The sequence below is a fragment of the Dendrobates tinctorius genome, unplaced genomic scaffold (assembly GCF_039654945.1).
Source record: "Dendrobates tinctorius isolate UK_male_01 unplaced genomic scaffold, ASM3965494v1 ptg000009l, whole genome shotgun sequence".
Taxonomy (NCBI): Eukaryota; Metazoa; Chordata; class Amphibia; order Anura; family Dendrobatidae; genus Dendrobates; species Dendrobates tinctorius.
In genome coordinates, this window is record NW_027361677.1 from 8,935,101 (window position 1) to 8,955,595 (window position 20,495).

General features: G+C 44.5%; 1 protein-coding gene across 4 annotated transcripts in view; it reads right to left on the minus strand.

Moving 5' to 3' along the window:
• Positions 1–295: 295 nt before the first annotated feature.
• WWOX (WW domain containing oxidoreductase) overlaps positions 296–20,495 on the minus strand; it is a 1,101,136-nt gene continuing 1,080,936 nt past the window's right edge. For all 4 annotated transcript variants that reach the window (XM_073582662.1, XM_073582652.1, XM_073582678.1 and 1 more), the window contains exon 10: positions 296–2,047. In XM_073582662.1, coding sequence (XP_073438763.1) covers positions 1,859–2,047 — 189 coding nt within the window. In that variant the 3' untranslated portion in view covers positions 296–1,858. The remainder of the gene's footprint in view (positions 2,048–20,495) is intronic.

Sequence of the window (20,495 nt, forward strand, 5' to 3'; positions counted from 1 at the left end):
AGGTTTCATGAAACCCGATCCAACCAAAGTCGCTCAACTCTAATTAGTAGCAGAGGACTGTAATTTGGTTGGTTCTATCGGATGAGCAGGACCCTCTTGGGGTTTTGTAAATTTAAAGGAGTGGAGATCCTCATGCACAATCTCTGTGATATTCTTGGCATTGCTGATGGGTGCCTGCAGTAGGGGACAATTTAAACTTTGGGGCCAAAAAATTTTTTAGCGAGCAGATGAACCAATATCTAGGTTAACATTTTAATTCATCAAGTAGAAATAGAATAAAAGAACGAGTCGGACATAGTAGAATAATCTCATATTTTATTTAAATCAAATTATTATTAGACTCAAACAGCTGTAAAAATCACAAGTACAGACACAGAAAGTAAATGGCCGCCTCTGGTATGTAAGCCGGAGTCCTAGTCTTGTGCGGATATGAGTACAAACATCACAATCAAATTTTTCCTACTTTTTGTGTGGAATAATGGCAAAATGTGGCTTGGAGCTTGATGTCTGAAGGCATCATCACTCTGATGGTAAAGGGGTATTTGCAAGTTTGGACGTTATCCCCTATTCCTTGGATAGGGAGTAACTTCCTGATTGCTGGAGTCTGTGTGAATGGAGCGGTGGTCCATAATGCGCATTGCTGCTTCATACATTTTTATGGGAGTGCAAAAGACCAGGCGAGTGCAGCGCTTGGTTACTTCTAGTCGGACCCCCAACAATCAGAAGGTTATACTCTATCCAGCAGATAGGGTGTAACTTCTAAAAGCGAGACTACCCCTTTTATCTTTTGACCTTGAGTCGATTACAATTTAGGATTTCATCGAATGGGTCCTTTACAGTCCTTAAAAAAGCAAAACACAACACATTTTGTGTTGGCGATAATAAAGTACTAACTTATTATCAAATAATTTTTTTTCCTAGTATCAAAGGGGATATGATTATTGGCTGTCCATCAGAGATAACCATATTGGGTTATCCTCAAATCATGACTTAGTGGGGTTAGCTGAAAGTGGATTCCAACCACGGGCAGCATAAATCAGAGACCGGCTTTGTTATTGCAGCATTGTATGTTTTACCGAGAAGCGCTGCTGCCACGCTCCAGAAAAAAAACAACTTCTGACGATTGGACAGCTCCTGCTGACATCACATCGCCATCTGACACCGCTCCTGCCGGTGATTCAGCTGCTCCATGTCTACAGAGCAGCTCTTCCTCTTCTGCTCTCCTGATAGGACGTGACTGCTGACTTCATGCTGATTGACTGCCAGCTCCCCTGTGCCTGACTGCGGGGAGGCAACTGTCAATCAGGATGATGTCGGCAGTGACACCCAATCGACATCAGAGCAGAACGGGAAGAGCTGCTCTGTTGACACGGAGCAGCTGAATCAACAGCAGGAGCGGTGTCGGACAGCGCAGGCGGCAAGTTAGTAACTACCTGCCTGTTAGTTTTTAAGCCTATAGTAAATCTCTGACCAATGAAATAAGAAGTCCATACTAGATGATAACAAATTGTAATCATTTTAAGATTTGGCAGACCCAGATCAAGGTTTTGTCGAGGAACTGGCATCATTTATGATCGACCCATAACTTAATATTAAATCAAAATAAAACAAAGGAATTCAGCTTCACTACCAACAAGAAAGAGAGATTGTCCCTTTAACCCTGCAGAATTCCCCATTTCCCACTAGTACTTAACATTTTTCACTATGTTGTGACTGCTATTATTCCATTTAACACTAGTTAATCTGTATCAGAGGTATATAGAAACCCTCTTGATGATAGGGTTGGAAAGCTTCCAAAGCTGGCAGGTTCCTAACGCGCACACACTCCGCGTGTTTTGATCCTAACGGCGGCTCCCTGCTATTTGGACCGGCTGCCAACTCGTTCTTGGATAAGCCTCTCGCTCAGCTCCCACAAGGCCTCCGCCGTCTCCTCTCTCTGGGCCTCCTGTGAAGGCAGGCATCGGCAGCAGTTGTTGAAGTACATCCCTCCAAGGCCTTCCAGGTCTGGAGAGACCGAGCAGTAGACAGATGTGGCAGCCCCTTGTTGCTAGAAGAGAAAAAGATATACGTATCAATTGAACGGTACTGTGTTAATTATATCCGGAATTGACGAACATCAGAGTGGTATTAGCATCAGTGGCTCTGCTGAGCTTTCAGAAATGAGCCGTGCATGCAATACAATTTCAGTGAAAAGAGACTTGAGAATGAAGCCCTCATGTTTCTAGATAATTTCTAGAATTGTTTGGGTTGTACGGGTCCCACTTATCATTGGACTAATATTTTCCATGCAGTTGACAGACACTAAATCAATGTTGACTCAACTAGGACGTTACGTTAAAGACATATACTCTGGACCTAGAATTGGATTGGGAGAAAAGGAATGTTATGGCAGCTCTGTTTCCCAACAAACCCTCCAGAAAATCCTAAATCTCTTACTACCCTTTAAGACCAACATGGCTGAAAACTCTGTCCACCTGATTAATTGTTCAGAAGGAAACAATACTTGGCCTAAAATACCGAGGTGTACTTTAACGTGATCCTCCACATTGGATCTAGTGTAGTCACCCTAATTGGTGTCCTACATTTGTTTTTCCGCTTCCTCTAAGTTTGGCCTTCTGTTGTTCCTAGATTCCGTGGTGGTAAAATAAGTGCAGTGGTAAGTTGACCTGCCATTCCTATCTCACAGCACCAGGAATGTGGTTTAGACTAACCAATATAACCCATGCCACAGAGATGGTTATTTTCAAAGCAGGTGAAAAGGACCACCGATGTGAGATAAAGAGGCAGTGATTGGATGTGAAAAATGTCTAGTTACTTCTAAGTGGCAGGGTGGTGGGTCTCTCTAAAGCTAGTGGGATCCAATACAAAATCTATCACTAGTGCAACCACAATCTGGGAACCCTTCCATATTTAGGCTCCAGTATAGAGTGATTTACAGTTCACTGAAGGGCTAATAAGGACTTGCTACTGACTTGTAAAAAATGTGCTAAATCTCCCTGAGCTCCTCTTATTCTGGTTCTCTTTTCCATTTTGCGATGCGTTCCTCCATTGCAGAGATATTCACACTTGTTTATTCTGGAGTGCTGTATGTGAAATCTCTATCAGTCCAACTTGGAATTTCTTCAGCATTTTCTTAGATGTGTTTTTTTCACCTCTACCTCCTAGATTGGCAACATCTTGGCAGGAGTGGTGAAAGTTCACGGCCACAAAGAAGACTCTGTAATTCAACTGGGCAATTTCAATTGGAGATTTCACATACTGCGCTCCAAAAGCAACAAATGTGAATATCTCTACAATGGAGCGATGCATCATGAAACTGAAAAAAGCAACAGAATCGGGGCAGCTCAGGCAATTTCACAAAGTATTTAGCTAAATGTTTTGAGCAGGTGATGGGACTTCTTGAAATTGGTCTTCAGTCAAAATGTTAACTCTGTAGCCAACTGGCCTTGTCTCAGTTCAAACCTGATTATTTTCTTCATTTAGCTATTCTACTGCTTCAATGGACAAACACTATGCCACACAGGCTAGTCTTTATTAAGAACCGTAGAACACATCCCCAAATTTCATCACCTCATATGTATGATGGAAGTAAGGATTATTGTCTTAAACTACCCTTTATTCTGAACATTCAGGTTATGAACGTTGACCCAATTCAATGAAGAGCGACATGAATGTGTGGCCACCTCTCCATTCCTGACAGTTAGCAGCCTTGGCTCTGTTATACCTGCATCGTGTCATCTTTCCTGTGCAGTGATGACAGTGTACATGGTGACCTTTTTTTGTTATGGTTATGCAATGTGACCTCTCTCTTCTCTTATGTGACTATATGTGCCAACTTTTAAGGATTGATGTCTTGAAGATCCCTAAGAATTGTACATGTCGTACACTTTTTTTTTTTTTTTTTTTTTAAATTTTTACCAGTACTGAGCTCCCTTCTGCACTTTCTACTCTTCAGACCCTAAGTTTGGACTCCAGAGCTAATGATGGAGTGACATGGCAAATCTTCTGGGTTCTATGGTGTAATGCCAAATTGTATGGGAGGTCTCCCCATTCTCTGAGACCTTTTTTTTGAAGAGTAAGCAAGTGTGACATCAGTGCTTCCTATGCATTTCTGCAGTAGGCTGTCATGGAGGAGGCAGCTAAAGTCCAAGACTAGTCAGGGGCTCCATGATGACTAATTGCACCCCAGACTGGGACAATACTATACACCATGCCAATATACTACAGCCTCCATCACTGGTGGACACAGACAGAAGAGTAGAGACCCTTTCCAGTCCAATAGCTCAATCATAATGGACAATTCCCCCGTGTTTTGGACATGGAAACGGGCCCCCTTACTTCTTGCGGTGTACCAATGGTACAGACACCTATGAGATAATGTATGTTGCCATCACATCCGCAGATGAAAAGCTCAACTGTACCACTCCTGCTTTTTCTATTGTTGCAGTCATTTGGCCATTTGTATAGATCTTCTCTCCTCCCTTTCCAGAAATCAATTGAAGGCTCTTTATTTAAAGGTATTATGTTTAACATCATTCCTCTGAAGGATGGACTCTGCCTCTTCAGAATCGCGGCTGGCTAATGCCGAGGAGCAATACAGTCTGACACATCTGATAGAAAAAAATATGGCTCAGAATTAACCCAGGCACTCCAATTAAGCCCATCACGGAAAGTGCAATTGGGACGCCGGCCAACACCGTCCATACATTTCTGGTCAGGAGTATTTCACGCTGGCAAACGCTGCTGGGAACATAAGTGTTTAAAGAGATCTCCATCTCCCCAGTGTTCCACAGACTGCAGGGAAGCCCAGGTAAATTTAACCATTGCCCTGCTACCACATCGACATCGTAAGAGTTACGCTGGGTCAAGGCAATGCCCACTGGTGTCCGGTCGAAGAAAATACTGACAACAATATTTCTCTGTCACCTGTCCAAACTGTATTAAAGAAACGAAGGGGAAACATTATAGATTTAGCTGTGGTTTTCTGCACATTTTTGCCAGTAAGTTAATTTGCGAATTACCAGGAAATATTTTGGCAGGTCTCTGCTACTATAACGGAGGCGATTGGGAGGTCTGGCCGCTCCTTCCCTTGTCATTTGGACTATGTAGTAACATAAGGTATGGCACATTTCTCAGACAGTAAATTGTAAGCCCTGAGTCTTAATTTTAGTTCCAATCCATCTTTCTACAGATGATGTTCAATCATACCAAATTAGTGACCCTTAATTGAGGGTGAAAATGGCGGCATAATGTTTGCATGGCATTGTTGAATTTTGAATTTGCATTAAAAAGATGTAAAATGCTTTGCTACTTCTATGTCCCTATTTGCTAATAGGTCAGTGGCTCCTGAGATGGTGTGAAACTACAACACCCCAGCATGTCCTGGAACCAATAGATTATACATCAGTGATTTAGCTAAATTTGGCCGGTGTTCCACCAACATAGCTGTCTGTCTTGTAACAACAAGATGAAGTTGTAGTTTTGATGGACATGATTCAATGTGTGTGTATGGTAAGGAATGTTACATAATATGAAAGCCTTAGGCTAGTTTCACCCTAGTCTTTGGCAGGGCTGCGGATGGCAGCCTTCTTCCTTTGTTAAGCCACGCCCACTGCTGCACCTCTTCCTTCAGCTCCGCCTATGTCTGCATGCATCCTGCGTACCCTATCTTTAACATTGGGTATGCAGGCCACACGGCCTGTGTCAAAATGACTTATGTGGAGGCATCTGCATGTCCTGCGTATCCAATGTTAAAGATAGGGTATGCAGGTGGGTCACCCTCCCAGGGCCACGGGGTACTCGGTGCCGGTCCGGTATCAGTGGGACGTGTCACAGCAGCGGTGACCCGGAGAGCTCAAATCAATGGGGGAGATGTAGTTAGATGAATAGTTTGTGACGCCACCTGTGGTTTTCGGCAAGGGAGGTGTTAAGCCGACGCTGCAGACAGATCCTCTGGGACAGATGGTGTGGTGCAGCAATGGTGGTATAGCCCTCCACAGGCAGGGCTGTTGTCCGGACACTTAGATGGTGTAGTGTTCGGCGCAGGGGGATGTGGCAGTGCCAGGCGGACGGACGCAGGAAGGAATGGAGGACACCAGGGCATGTAGTGCCCGCTTCTGTGCCGTGCTCTCCGGGTCAGGGACCCAGTCAACCTCCAGGCAAGATGGAATGCTCCCTCCACGCTCCGCCAACTTATGTGCCTTTTCTGAATGTCACCTCTATAGCGCCTTAAAGTGTGAAGATCTCCTAGTACTGAGTTACACTGGAGTTCCTCCTAAGAGATGTTCCCAAGAACTCTACTTGCACGGCAGACAGCTGTAGCCTGCTTCGGGGACTCTCTACTCCTAAGTACCGGCTCGCTATCCGTATTGCTGTTGTGCCCTCAAGTCTTAAATGGGAGTAGTGCATTTACAGCCTACTACTCCACCGGTGTCTGCTGCAGAACCATTAGTGTCCATACAACCTCGAGGACCGGGCCCCGGCCTTGCGCTTAGAACTTCTAGGCAGGGTTCTTCCTCTAACCCACGTCCTCTGTGTTCCCTTTCTCCTCCTTTCCTTTTCCGTGCCAGCTGGCTCAGGTTACTGAGGCAGCTGCAGCACTCCTTCCTCCATCCCTTCTTCCAGGGATCCCCACTCCTCTCTGAGTGGCTTCCTCTCTCTCTCCCCTCTCACTGACTGACTCAATTCCTAAAACAGCCCACTCTTTAGTGTGTTCTCAACTCCACCCACCTTCCAGCACGTTTAGTGTTCCAAGCAGGGAACCACCAAAGGCGCTCTGCCTCTCACTAGGCAAAAGAGCCGCAATGTGGTTATGCTGAACTACTCTATTGTGTGGGGTGCGAGTGTTGGAACATGGTCAGGAGCTCCCAACTTACCTGGATGGTGGGGCACCACACCTTAAGAGAAGGTGCAGTACCTCTGTGGCGACTGAGCCTCAGGGGCGCCACACAGGACACATGCGGATGTAGGTGGAGCTGAAGGAAGAGGTGTGGCAGTGGGTGAGGCTAAATGGAGGAAGAAGGTTGCAATTTGCAGCTCTGCTGAATGCTAGTGTGAATCTAGCCTTATGTGTTCCAAATTGTGTGTTTTTAGCTTTTGGCAACAGTGTTCTATGCATGTGGGCAAACCAAATGGTGGAGTCTAATGTGATATTTCCAGTAAATGAGAGTAGAGGAGTGATCAAATGATTGTTTCTGCAAGGAAAGTCTGCAAAGGCTATTCATGGTGATATGTGGCAGACATCGGGGGTTCAATTCCTTTCTTATTGTGCAGTTGAGTGAGTTGCCAAATTTTAGAGGGGCCACTTCAGCACCAATGAGGAGGAATGTCCAGGATAATTGAGAGTGGTTGTTGTTTTGGAGATTGTCAATGCTGTGCACAACCTCACACTGGAGAATGGGTGAATTTCAGCTTAAGACAAAGCAGATATCATGGGGATTTGTCATGACTGTGTTTGTGTAATGATCCCTGAACATTTGGACCTGAAGAAGCTATCTGTGGAGTGTTTGACAACTGATTAGAATACCATGTGACTGAAAACTTCCTGGTATATTTGTCAGCATTTCCCAACTGATAAGAACTTCCTGGATTGACTGGTCACTATGGATGAGACCTTTTTTTTTTTTTTTTTTTTAGGATCCTGAAACCAAGGAACAGTGAAAAGAGTGGAGGCACAGTGGTCCTCCTTGTTCAAAGAAGGTCATGGTGCAAAAATTAGCAAGTAAGGGGATGATGTCTGTGTTCTTGGATAAGGAGGGTGTGCTGCTATTGGACTGCCTTCAAAAGGGTTTCACCGTCAATGCAAGGTATGACATTGAAGTTTTGGACCAATTGAAAGCAGCTCTGAAGGCCAAAAGGTGCGGCAAGGTGTCCAAAGGATTCTTGTTTTTGCAAGACAACGCCTCTTCTCACACTGCACAAATGATCAAGGCAAAATAGGTGGAGCTGGTCTTTCAGCTGGTTGACCACCCACCTTATTTGTTAGATCTTGCTCCCTCCCACTATCATCTGTTTCCTAACCTGAAGAAATGCCTTAAGGGTCCCAATTGTCACACCCTTTTTGATGCCATGGCTGTTATGGATGCTGTTTTGAGGTGCCACCCAAATCCTTCTTTTTTGCAAGAACTCGAAATACTGATGTTTGTAGTGTGTTGACAACAGTGAAGAGTAGAGTTGAGCGACTTTGGTCGCATCGGGTTTCCTGAAACAAAATTTGTTTCAAATGAAACTGGTCCGACTACTGCAAAAAAAGTCGGAGTTTCGCCCGAAACCCGACCCCAATGCAAGTCAATGGGGAATAAAAGTCGGCATTGAGCGGATGACATTCATCCGCTCAATGCCGACTTTTATTCCCCATTGACTTGCATTGGGGTTGGGTTTCGGACGAAACTCCGACTTTTTTTGCCGTAGTCGGACCAGTTTCATCTGAAAAAATGTTGTTTCAGTAAACCCGATCCGACCAAAGTCGCTCAACTCTAGTGAAGAGTATGTGGCTAAGACGAAAAGTTTCATGTTGCTATCTTGTTTGGTTCATGGTCAAACCAAAGCCTTATCAACAGGGCATTGTGTTAAGCCCCCATTACACACTGTGATATCGCTAGCAATATCACTGTAAAGTCACAGATTTTGTGACGTAGCAGCAATATTGCTAGCGATATCGCTGCATGTGATACTTACCTCCGACCGGCTCCCCCGCTGGTTATCGCTGATCGCGAGAGAAGCTGCTGGATCATTCCTCGTCGGTCACTTCCTGCTGCGCTTCCTGTGGCGCCGACGAGCGTCGCGTGGAGCAGGGCGGGAGGACGCAGGATCGCCGCGTCTGACAGGTAAGTAGCGATCCCCATCCCCAGCGATGTCGCTAGTGAGATCTGCCTGTGTGGCAGCTCACTAGCGACCACTTAGCGATGCACCAGCGATCCTGACCGCATCATATCGCTGGTCGGGATCGCTGGTGAGTCGCTAGGTGTAACGGTACCCTAAGAGCTGTTTTTTTGGGTGGCTGCCAAATAATCACCCCTCAAGTTCTTGGCCCTGTTGACTCTGTATTTCTCTGTCATTAGTGGTTTTGTTGAGTCTTTCCTGCATATTTAGCAATGTAATTGTTTGCTGTTAACTCATTTTGCCTTATGTGTCCATTTTGGTGTGACTTTTATTAGTGCGTGAATAGTTCCCCTTCTAATTCTCCCCACCTGTGTGTGAATCTCCTTCCTGCTGGCCCTCTCTCCTGATAACACCTGGTCCGAGGTCTGTGCACTTAGCATGCTATAAATGTCGAGTCCTAGGTCTGTCTCTGTAAGTATGTCTCTTAAGTATGCTGCAGAAATAATACCAGAAAGAGAACCAGCAGAGAACACCAGCCACACTTCAACTATTCATTTGTGGATTTCGGCAGCTGCCATTAATTTGGTAAGTCCCCCTACAAATACATTTAGCCCCAATGTTCTTTCACAACTTGTTTTCACTGCCTTGACCATATACATCTGCTTCACTCTTAATTACCAGACCAAAAGGCAAACATAAACCTCCCTTCTCCTCAACACCTATCTGCACCTTCTTAAGGCTACAGTTGTGGCCAAAAGTATTGACACCCCTGCAATTCTGTCAGATAATACTCAGTTTCTTCCTGAAAATGATTGCAAACACAAATTCTTTGGTATTATTATCTTCATTTAATTTGTCTTAAATGAAAAAACACAAAAGAGAATGAAGCAAAAAGCAAAACATTGATCATTTCACACAAAACTCCAAAAATGGGCCAGACAAAAGTATTGGCACCCTCAGCCTAATACTTGGTTGCACAACCTTTAGCCAAAATAACTGCGACCAACCGCTTCCGGTAACCATCAATGAGTTTCATAGAATCATAGAATCGTAGAGTTGGAAGGGACCTCCTGGGCCATCTGGTCCAACCCCCTGCTCAAAGCAGGATTTGCTAAATCATCCCAGTCAGATGTCTGTCCAGCCTCTGTTTGAAGACTTCCATTGAAGGAGAACTCACCACTTCTCGTGGCAGCCTGTTCCACTCATTGATCACTCTAACTGTCAAAAAGTTTTTTCTAATATCTAATCTGTGTCTCCTCCCATTCAGTTTCATCCCATTGCTTCTAGTCTTTCCTTGTGCAAATGAGAATAAAGTTGATCCTTCTACAATGTGACAGCCCTTTAGATATTTGTAGACAGCAATTAAGTCTCCTCTCAGTCTTCTCTTTTGCAAACTAAACATTCCCAAATCCTGCAACCTTTCCTCATAAGACAGAGTTTGCAGACCGGTCACCATTCTGGTCGCTCTTTTCTGAACTTGCTCCAGTTTGTTGATGTCTTTTTTAAAATGTGGTGCCCAAAACTGGACACAATATTCCAGATGAGGTCTGACCAAAGAGGAGTAGAGGGAAATAATGACTTCACGTGATCTAGACTGTATGCTTCTGTTAATACATCCTAGAACTGCATTTGCCTTTTTTGCTGCTGCATCACACTGTTGACTCATATTCAGTCTGTGATCTATTAGTATACCCAAGTCTTTTTCACATGTGCTGTCACTTAGCCCTATTCCTCCCATTCTATATATGCTTTTTTCATTTTTATTGCCCAGATGTAGTACTTTGCATTTCTCCCTGTTAAAAACCATTCTGTTAGTTACTGCCCACTTCTCCAGTTTATTTAAATCTTTTTGAATCCTCTCTCTCTCTTCTCTAGTATTAGCTATCCCTCCTAGCTTTGTGTCATCAGCAAATTTAATCAGTTTACCCTCAATTCCTTCATCTAAATCGTTGATAAAGATGTTGAACAATACAGGGCCCAGGACAGAGCCCTGTGGTACCCCACTTGAGACATTCTTCCAACTGGATGTGCAGCCATTTACGACCACTCTTTGGGTCCAATCACTAAGCCAGCTATGAATCCACCTAACAGTTGCCTTGTCCATTCCATACTTAGTCATTTTTTCAATAAGGATTGTATGAGAGACTTTGTCAAATGCTTTGCTGAAGTCAAGATATACTATATCTACAGCATTTCCTTGATCCACCCAATCAGTGATACCGTCATAGAAGGAAATTAAGTTAGTCTGACATGACTTATTAGTTACAAACCCATGCTGACTCTGTTTGATCACTTCATTCTTATCCAGGTATTGACTTACATGTTGTTTAATAATTTGTTCAAAGATCTTTGCTGGTATAGAAGTCAGACTCACCGGCCTATAGTTGCCTGGGTCCACCTTCTTCCCCTTTTTGAAGATAGGAACAACATTTGCTCTTCTCCAGTCTTCTGGCACTTCTCCTGTTCTCCAAGAATTTTCAAAGATTATGGAGAGTGGTTCAGAAATTTCTTCTGCTATCTCCTTCAGTACTCTGGGGTGTAATTCATCTGGACCTGGAGACTTGAATTCATTTAGGTTAGCTAAGTGTTTCCTCACTATCTTTCTGTTTATAGATATCCTGGATTCTTCTATTCCCTTAATAGGACAGTGAATAACAGTTGGTGTTACATTTCCTTTCTGAGAGAAAACAGATGCAAAATAGGAATTTAAAAGTTCAGCCTTCTCAACATCCTGTCTTACCATTTCATCATTTTCATCCTGTAAAAATCCTATAGCATCTTTGACTTTTCTTTTACTTTTGACATATCCCCAAAATCCTTTATTATTGCTTTTGACATCTCTTGCAAGCCTCAATTCATTTTCAGCTTTAGATAATCTGATTTGTGCCCTGCAGATTCTGCAGACAGCATTATATTCTTCTTTAGATATGCCTCCCTCTTTCCATTTTATAAACATTTTTTTCTTCCTTTTCAGCATGTGCTTAAGTTCTGTGTTCACCCATCCTGGTTTCCTTAAATGCTTCCTATTCTTCCCTCTTTTCGGAATTGTTAACAACTGTGCTTTGAGAATTTCATTTTTCAAGATTTCCCATCCTTCCTGGACATTTTTGTCTTTAAGGAAGACAATGCTCTGCTGGAATTTTACACCATTCTTCTTTGGCAAACTGCTCCAGGTCCCTGATATTTGAAGGGTGCCTTCTCCAAACTGCCATTTTTAGATCTCTCCACAGGTGTTCTATGGGATTCAGGTATGGACTCATTGCATCCACTTTAGAAGTCTCCAGTGCTTTCTGTCAAACCATTTTCTAGTGCTTTTTGAAGTGTGTTTTGGGTCATTGTCCTGCTGGAAGACCCAGCTTTCTCACACTGGGCCCTACATTATGCTGCAAAATTTGTTGGTAGTCTTCAGACTTCATAATGCCATGCACACGGTCAAGCAGTCCAGTGCCAGAGGCAGCAAAGCAACCCCAAAACATCAGGGAACCTCCGCCATGTTTGACTGTAGGGACCGTGTTCTTTTCTTTGAATGCCTCTTTTTTTCTCCTGTAAACTCTATGTTGATGCCTTTGCCCAAAAAGCTCTACTTTTGTCTCATCTGACCAGAGAACATTCTTCCAAAACGTTTTAGGCTTTTTCAGTTAAGTTTTGGCAAACTCCAGCCTGGCTTTTTTATGTCTCGGGGTAAGAAGTGGGGTCTTCCTGGGACTCCTACCATACAGACCCTTTTCATTCAGACGCCGACGGATAGTATGGGTTGACACTGTTGTACCCTCGGACTGCAGAGCAGCTTGAACTTGTTTGGATGTTAGTCGAGGTTCTTTATCCAACATCCGCATAATCTTGCGTTGAAATCTCTTGTCAATTTTTCTTTTACGTCCACATCTAGGGAGGTTAGCCACAGTGCCATGGGCTTTAAACTTCTTAATGACACTGCGCATGGTAGACACAGGAACATTCAGATCTTTGGAGTTGGACTTGTAGCCTTGAGATTGCTCATGCTTCCTCACAATTTGGTTTCTCAAGTCCTCAGACAGTTCTTTGGTCTTCTTTCTTTTCTCCATGCTCAATGTGGTACACACAAGGACACAGGACAGAGGTTGAGTCAACTTTAATCCATGTCAACTGGCTGCAAGTGTGATTTAGTTATTGCCAACACCTGTTAGGTGCCACAGGTAAGCTACAGGTGCTGTTAATTACACAAATTAGAGAAGCATCACATGATTTTTCGAACAGTGCCAATACTTTTGTCCACCCTCTTTTTTATGTTTGGTGTGGAATTATATCCAATTTGGCTTTAGGACAATTCTTTTTGTGTTTTTTCATTTAAGACAAATTAAATGAAGAAGATAATACCAAAGAATTTGTGTTTGCAATCATTTTCAGGAAGAAACTGAGTATTATCTGACAGAGCTGCAGGGGTGTTAATACTTTTGGCCACAACTGTATGTGCACACAGTGCAGATTCACAGCAGAACTGCATGTGATGTACAGTAGCATTAAAGGCTATGTAAAACAAATTCCGCAGTGCACATTGGGGTTTTTTTCCAACGCAGATTTGGTGTGGAATGAAAAATGCAGCATGTCACTACTTTTGTGCAGTTTTGCTGCAGATTTCCACCTGCTCCATTCTAGAAATCTAGAGATCGAACACTGCACAAAAAAAAAGCACTAAATCCGCAGGAAACATGCAGGTCATTTGACATACGGCTTTAATAAAATCTGCGCAGAAACTTCCAAAGCACATAGTCTCAAAATATTTTGGCAGCTACACATCTGCAAAACATCACTCGGCAGCAGGCGTCATACAACATATGAATAACTCCAGAAGGAAACCAACCTAGCACTCAAGGTAACTAGACACAACCACTGTAAACAATGTTTCTGTTTGTTTTCACTCTCACCCCTATAATACTTTACTTTCAGCTACCCCCCCCAATCCATACACCTAGTAAGGAACTGTTCCTCTCTTCTTCAGTCCTCCCCATCCATCTCTCCTCCTCCTCAGAACTGTTTCTCAACATACAATCCTCTGTCTCCAAACACACACTGCCCCCTCATGCCCTCTCCTGCTCCCACCTGCTAACACTTTCTCTGCTCCTCCTCACTGCCAATGATATCTCTTCAAATCCTGGTCCTCCTCACCACATCCCCACAGTCATTTCTACCTCCCTTCCACTCTCTATCACAACTCTCCATAACCTCTCTAACCTTATGACAATTTGCCCAGCCACCGCTTTCCCGGTCCCACTAACAGGAGCTTTATAGAACACTCACTCTGTCTGCAACAAACTTTCCTTTCATGCTATTAGAAGGGATTACCAGGACCATGTAAAACTCTTCCTTAGTGTTCTATGCACTTAATTAATGCTGCTATAATGTGTATATATATATAGTGTGTAATGTTTTGTATTATTGCTTGTGTTAGAGTGCAGTGGCCATTTTTCCCCACTACATGGGGCCCATTTAAGTAGAATAATTAATAGTGATAAGTATTCCACACTGTAGATAGTTAAACCTATAAGGGGTAAGCTGAGAGAGAACTTCCCCAAAGGAATCAGTCAGCCCACAGAACCAAAACCACCTGCATAGGCTGAAGTGCCCAAAATGATAGCAGTAACCTCACAAAGTTTCTCAAGGGAGAAGCCCAGCCATCCACAGCATCAGAACAGTCTGACAACAGAAGCTTAAGACAGAAACAATAGCAGTACAGGGACACAGGTGGCAACTTATCACATGAGCTGATGCCCTCAGATCTAGACACAAATGGCAGAGGGAACCCCCAGATGCAGTGAGTTTGGACCAGGAGGACGCTGTTTTACCACAGAACACAGTACAGAAGAGCAGGTTACTCAACAAGTGACAGCTGACTTAGGAGGCTGATACTCTCATGTCTGGGGCAAAACAAACTAGGGAATGTCTAACGGTAACAGAGCTGAACAGGGAAGACACTGAGGAACCATATGAGACAATCCAAGCCGGGTATATGCCGTGTGACAGAAAGATAAGTGCAGGGAAAGAGGACAAAAAAATGTGCAATGTGGATCATGTTGTTAACACTGTGAAGAATATGGATGTGCTGCATAAAGAAACCAATAAAGTTGTTCTGTTGAAAGTTGAAATGGACTGTGTCTCAATTCATGCAGAACCATCTATAGGGAGCCTTTAGCAGCACAGAGAGGACCCTGACAGCACACAAGATGGAGATACACGTATGCAGAGTCATTGACACTATTTTCATGTGATGGGAGGACAGGAGACCCAGATTCACCAGAGTCCTCAGGCATAACTATGGCCCAGACTCTCCCTCACACTATCATCAAAACCTGAATTAACCACTCAGACACAGACTCTTCAGCTACACTTTTCTATGGTGGATTCCACCTTTGCCACACCACTCGCTCCAGCAGCAAGCATGGAAGAGGAGTTGGTTTTCTCCGGTCAGAAAACTGCTCCTTCACCCAAATCTCACAGTCACCCTCCATTACCCTCCCTTCATTTGACTTGCACTCTGTGCACATCTACTCCCCCTCCAACCTCAAACTCACTGTCATTTACCACCCCCCAGGGCCAGCCACCACCTTCTTTGATCACTTCACCACCTGACTACTTCATTTCCTTTCCCATGACATCCCCCACTATCATCTTGGGCGACTTCAACATCCCCATTGACTCTTCCCTCTCAGCTGCCACTAAACTTCTATCTCTCACTTCCTCCTTCAGCCTCAATCAATGGTCTTCTGAAGCCACTTACAAAGATGGCCACACACTGGACCTCATATTCACCCGCCTCTGTTCCCTATCTAACCTCTCTAACTCACCTCTTCTCCTTTCTGACCACAACCTACTTACATTTTCTTCCCTCTACTCTCAAAAGTCCACAATCTTCACTCCACAAACTCACACACCCTTGCAGAAATCTGAAACACCTTGATTTACACACACTTTCTGAATCCCTCCTCCCTCTTACAGACATAAGTTCCTTACACAATGCAGACACTGCTGCATCTATGGAATCTTTCACACATACCAAAGCTCCCAAAATCAACAGCCCTAGCACACCAGCCTGACCAAACTACTGAGACAGGCTACCAGAATTTCTGAGCAGAGATGTAAAAGATCACACTCCAATTTAACACTTCACTGCATTCAAACACTCCCTCACTACTTTCGAGGCCACACTCATTACTGCAAAACCAACCTACTTCTCATCTCTCATATCCTCCGTTATACAACCCTAAACAACTATTCAACACTTTCAATTCTCTCCTCTGCCCATAACACCTCCTTCCTCTCCACTCATCTCAGCTGAAGACTTTGTCTCATGGATAACATCAGAGAAACCTTTGGCCTACAACCCCCACAACCTCTCTTCCTAACTACTCAGCCCTCCCCCTCCAAAACCAAATTCTACACCATCACAGAAGATCAACTCTCCACTCTACTCTCAAGATCACATCTCACTACCTGGACACTTGACCCCATTCCATCCCACTTCATCCCAACCCTAACTCATCCCTTCAACCTATCACTAACAACTGGAATTGTCCCCTCATGGTTCAACCATCCCTCAACCACACCCATCCTCAAAAAGCCCACCCTTGACTCATCCTCTGTATCCAGCTATCACCCCATATCACTTCTCCCCTATGCCTCAAAACTACTGGAACAACATGTCCACCTTGAACTATCCTCCCACCTCTCTTCCCACTCCTTCCTCAACCACTTACAATCTGGCTTCTGGCCACATCACTCCACCAAAACTGCCCTAAAGTCACCAATGACCTACTAACCGCCAAAGCCTAGCAACACTGCTCTGTCCTCTGCCTTTGACACAGTTTACCATTCCCTATTATTACAGACCCTCTCATCTCTTGGCATCACACCTGGATCTAGTCATACCTAATAGACCAGATATTCAGCATCTACCACTCACACACCACATCCTCACCCTCTATCTGTCAGAGTCCCTCAAGGTTCAGTCCTACGGCCCCTGCTCTTCTCCATTTACACCTTCAGCCTGGGACAGCTCATAGAATCTCACACCTTTCAGTATCATCTCTATGCTGACAACACACAGATCTACATCTCTGGACCAGATATCACCACCCTACTACTAACCAGAATCCCACAATGTCCGTCTGCTATTTCATCCTTCTTCTCCGCACAAAACACAATTCATCATCTTTCCCCCATCTCCCTTAGCCCCCCCATCCACCCAATGGACCTATCCATTAAAATAAATGGCTTCTCAGTCTCTCCAGTCCAACAAGCTCACTGCCTTGAGATAATCCTTGACACTGATGTCTCTGTCAAACCATATATCCAAGCCCTCGCCCCATCCTGCAAACTTCAACTCAAAAATAGTTCCCAGATCTATACATTCCAAAACAGAGATTCAGCAAAAACCCTAATCCGTGTCCTCATCATCTCCCGCTTTGACTACTGCAACCTCCTACTCTGTAGCCTCCCCACTCACACCCCTCCCTGCACTTCCTGCAATAGTAACAAAAACACAGCACAATATGGAATGATGCAGAATAACTGAAGAGCAGGGCGCGACCGCTAATACGAACCTGTCCGACAGTAATACGACGCAGGTGTGCACAAAGCACTAAACGTAGGAGTCCAAAACTAAGTATGAAAGTAAGCACACCACATTTAATGAGGCAGTCCTGCATTGTTATGAATGATCACGCACACAGCACTAAAGTGTACAAGTCCAGCAATCATAAGGGTGGAAATGCACATAAACGTAGAAGTCCAGCGTGATACAGGAGCAGGTCACTATATGCACCTTTAAGGCTCAAAGTCCCGCACAAGTCCAACAACACAGCCCAAACAAATAAAGACCTAAAGGAAATGGAGAAGTCAGAATTCCTTACTAGCCAGAGCAGTTCCAGGGGCAAATAGCTCCACACTAGAAGTCCAGTCCGTAGTTAAGCACACCCAGCATCAGGGAGACACACAGAGGACTGTAGGCAGCAGAACGAGAAGAGGCAGAGCACCGAGTAACAAGCAGCCGCAGCAGGGAGTCCACCAGCAGACAGCCAGGAGCTCTGGAGCCAACAGCAACAAAATACTCAGGCAACAGAGGAGTACATGACCTGGACTTAAATAACGAGGACAGACAGGAAGATCCATGACAGGGCGAGATACGAGACTCCATCTCAGATCAAGGCAAACAGGCACAAAGGAAAGTCCAGAATCCTTACACTATCCTAAACTCTGCTGCCCAAAAAAGCCACCTGTCCCCACAACTAATTCCCCAGCCCCCCCCCCCCGTCAATCCCTGAACTGGCGCCCCATTACACAAAGATTCCAGTTCAAAACCCTAACCGTGCCATCCACAACCTGTGCTCTCCATACATCTGTGACCTCGTCTCCCGATACTTACCCGCACGCAACCGCCGATCCTCACAAAATCTCCTTCTCAACTCCCCTCTTATCTTCTCTTTCCACAATCGCATACAAGATTGTTCCAGAGTAGGGGGAACTCGCCGGGAGAACTCTACCACAACATATCAGACTCTCACCAACTGTGGAAACCTTCAAAAGGAACCTGAAGACCAACTTCTTCCAACAAGCCTACAACCTGCAGTAACCACAAAACCGCTGCACAACCAGCTCTACCCTCACCCAGCTCTCGCAGGCAGTGTCCTCTTTCCTCCTGTACCAGTCGTGACCTATGTTGTTTAAGATTACTGCACTTGTTTTTATTATGTACACACCTCCTCACATGTAAAGCGCCATGGAATAAATGGCACTATAATAATAACTAATAATAATGTGAATTACCCAGAACCTAGCATTTCTCTGCTCGTCGTTCAGGAGAGGAGCAGGTGCGTGGTGGTGGTGGTGGGGGCTTTCAATATCGTCTGAACCCTGAGTGACAATGTAATAACAAAGTTTGAATTTTTCACTCATCATCCTTCCAGGTCAGACATGGCGACAGCAACTTCGAGGGGTTGTCAGGCACCTAATTAGAGCACCATTCTGCGCCGCTGATAGGAACTGAAACTCTTGCAAATACTGATAAAGCCAAGAGCCCTTTAATCACTTCATGATGACTTTAAAATGTCAACCGGTTTGTGTCGTGTCGGTCCGTCATGTGACAAGGACGCGGCGCTGAAAAGAATTAATGCTAACAAATTCAGCACGGAACAAAGTGGCTGGAACAATGGACTCGTCACCCGCCTTCCCGTATCCACCTTGGTATACAATAGGAAACAACTTGACTTCTAAATACCATGAAACATGCAGAAAAACAATTCTTAACCAACTGGTAAATTGTCCGGGACTCCATTATAGTGATTCCGTCATATTGTGTTGATAGGAGGCTGATTGATTGTTATAATACTGAAATGTGAATACTGATGAAATAGTACATATAGTAAGTGAACTAGGTAATCAGGGGTGGGACTGGAAGCTCAGGGGTGGAGTCTAATGCTGAATCTGTAATCAGGTCCCATCTTATCTACTATGTGCCATTTAGAATACTAGTGTCGCCTTATGTGATCAAGAGGTATTTGGATTCCCCAAGATCCCAAACATGACCTCACCTTTGCACCTCCTTTAACTATATTTATGTCCCGATATATCAGCCTACAGTAAACTCACAATATCTATGTTGTTCAGCTTACACAAAATCCATGCTTGCGCAGAAATTTCCAGACCACACCTACAAATAAAAGGATAGAGATGTTCTTGAGTGACGACCCCCTATTCAGGGTCATTTACTATTACCATTGTTGGCATCAGCCAGTAGTATACTTGATTAAATGCACATGCCATCACTTTCACTTTATGATCCAAGGGTCCGCAGTGCTGAGGTCCCTGTGCAGCCTTTTTTCTAGCCTCCCGCTGTGCAGAGACCACTGAACTGAATGGGGCAACGTTGCAGCTCCCAGCACTACTTTGTGATCACAAATTCTGCTGTGCAGAAAAAATTAAGTTTCGAGATAGTAAGGGTCCCAGAGGTCAGACCCCCCAACAAATCAATCACTCTCTAGGCTCCAGTCACCAGGCATTAAGGACACTGCTCTCTCCTGGTTCTCTTCCTATCTTTCTGACCGCTCCTTCTGGGTTTTGTTCTCTGGCTCCACGTCATCTCCTCTTCCTCTCGCTGTCGGGGTACCAAAGGGCTCAGTCCTTGGCCCCCTTCTCTTCTCTCTCTACACGGCCCCAATTGGACAGACTATAAGCAGATTTGGCTTTCAGTACCATCTTTATGCTGATGACACACAACTATATATGTCATTCCCTGACCTTACCCCCGCTGTACTACAGAACGCCAGTGACTGTCTGTCCGCAGTCTCCAGCATCATGTCCGCTCTCTATCTGAAACTCAACCTCTACAAAACTGAGCTTCTTCTGCTCTCGCCGTCTACTAACCTCCATAAATCTGGCATTTCCCTAACACCCCAGCAGCAGGTGCGCTGTCTGGGTGTTATGTTTGACAACAATCTCTCCTTCACATCCTATATACAATCTCTTGCCCGCTCTTGACGCCTACACCTAAAAAACATCTCTAGAATCCGCCCTTTTCTCACCATGGAAACAACAAAAACCCTCACTGTCGCATTGATCCACTCCCGCCTTGATTACTGCAACCCTCTATTAATTGGCTTCCCCGTTAGTCGACTATCCACTCTCCAGTCCATACTTAATGCAGCAGC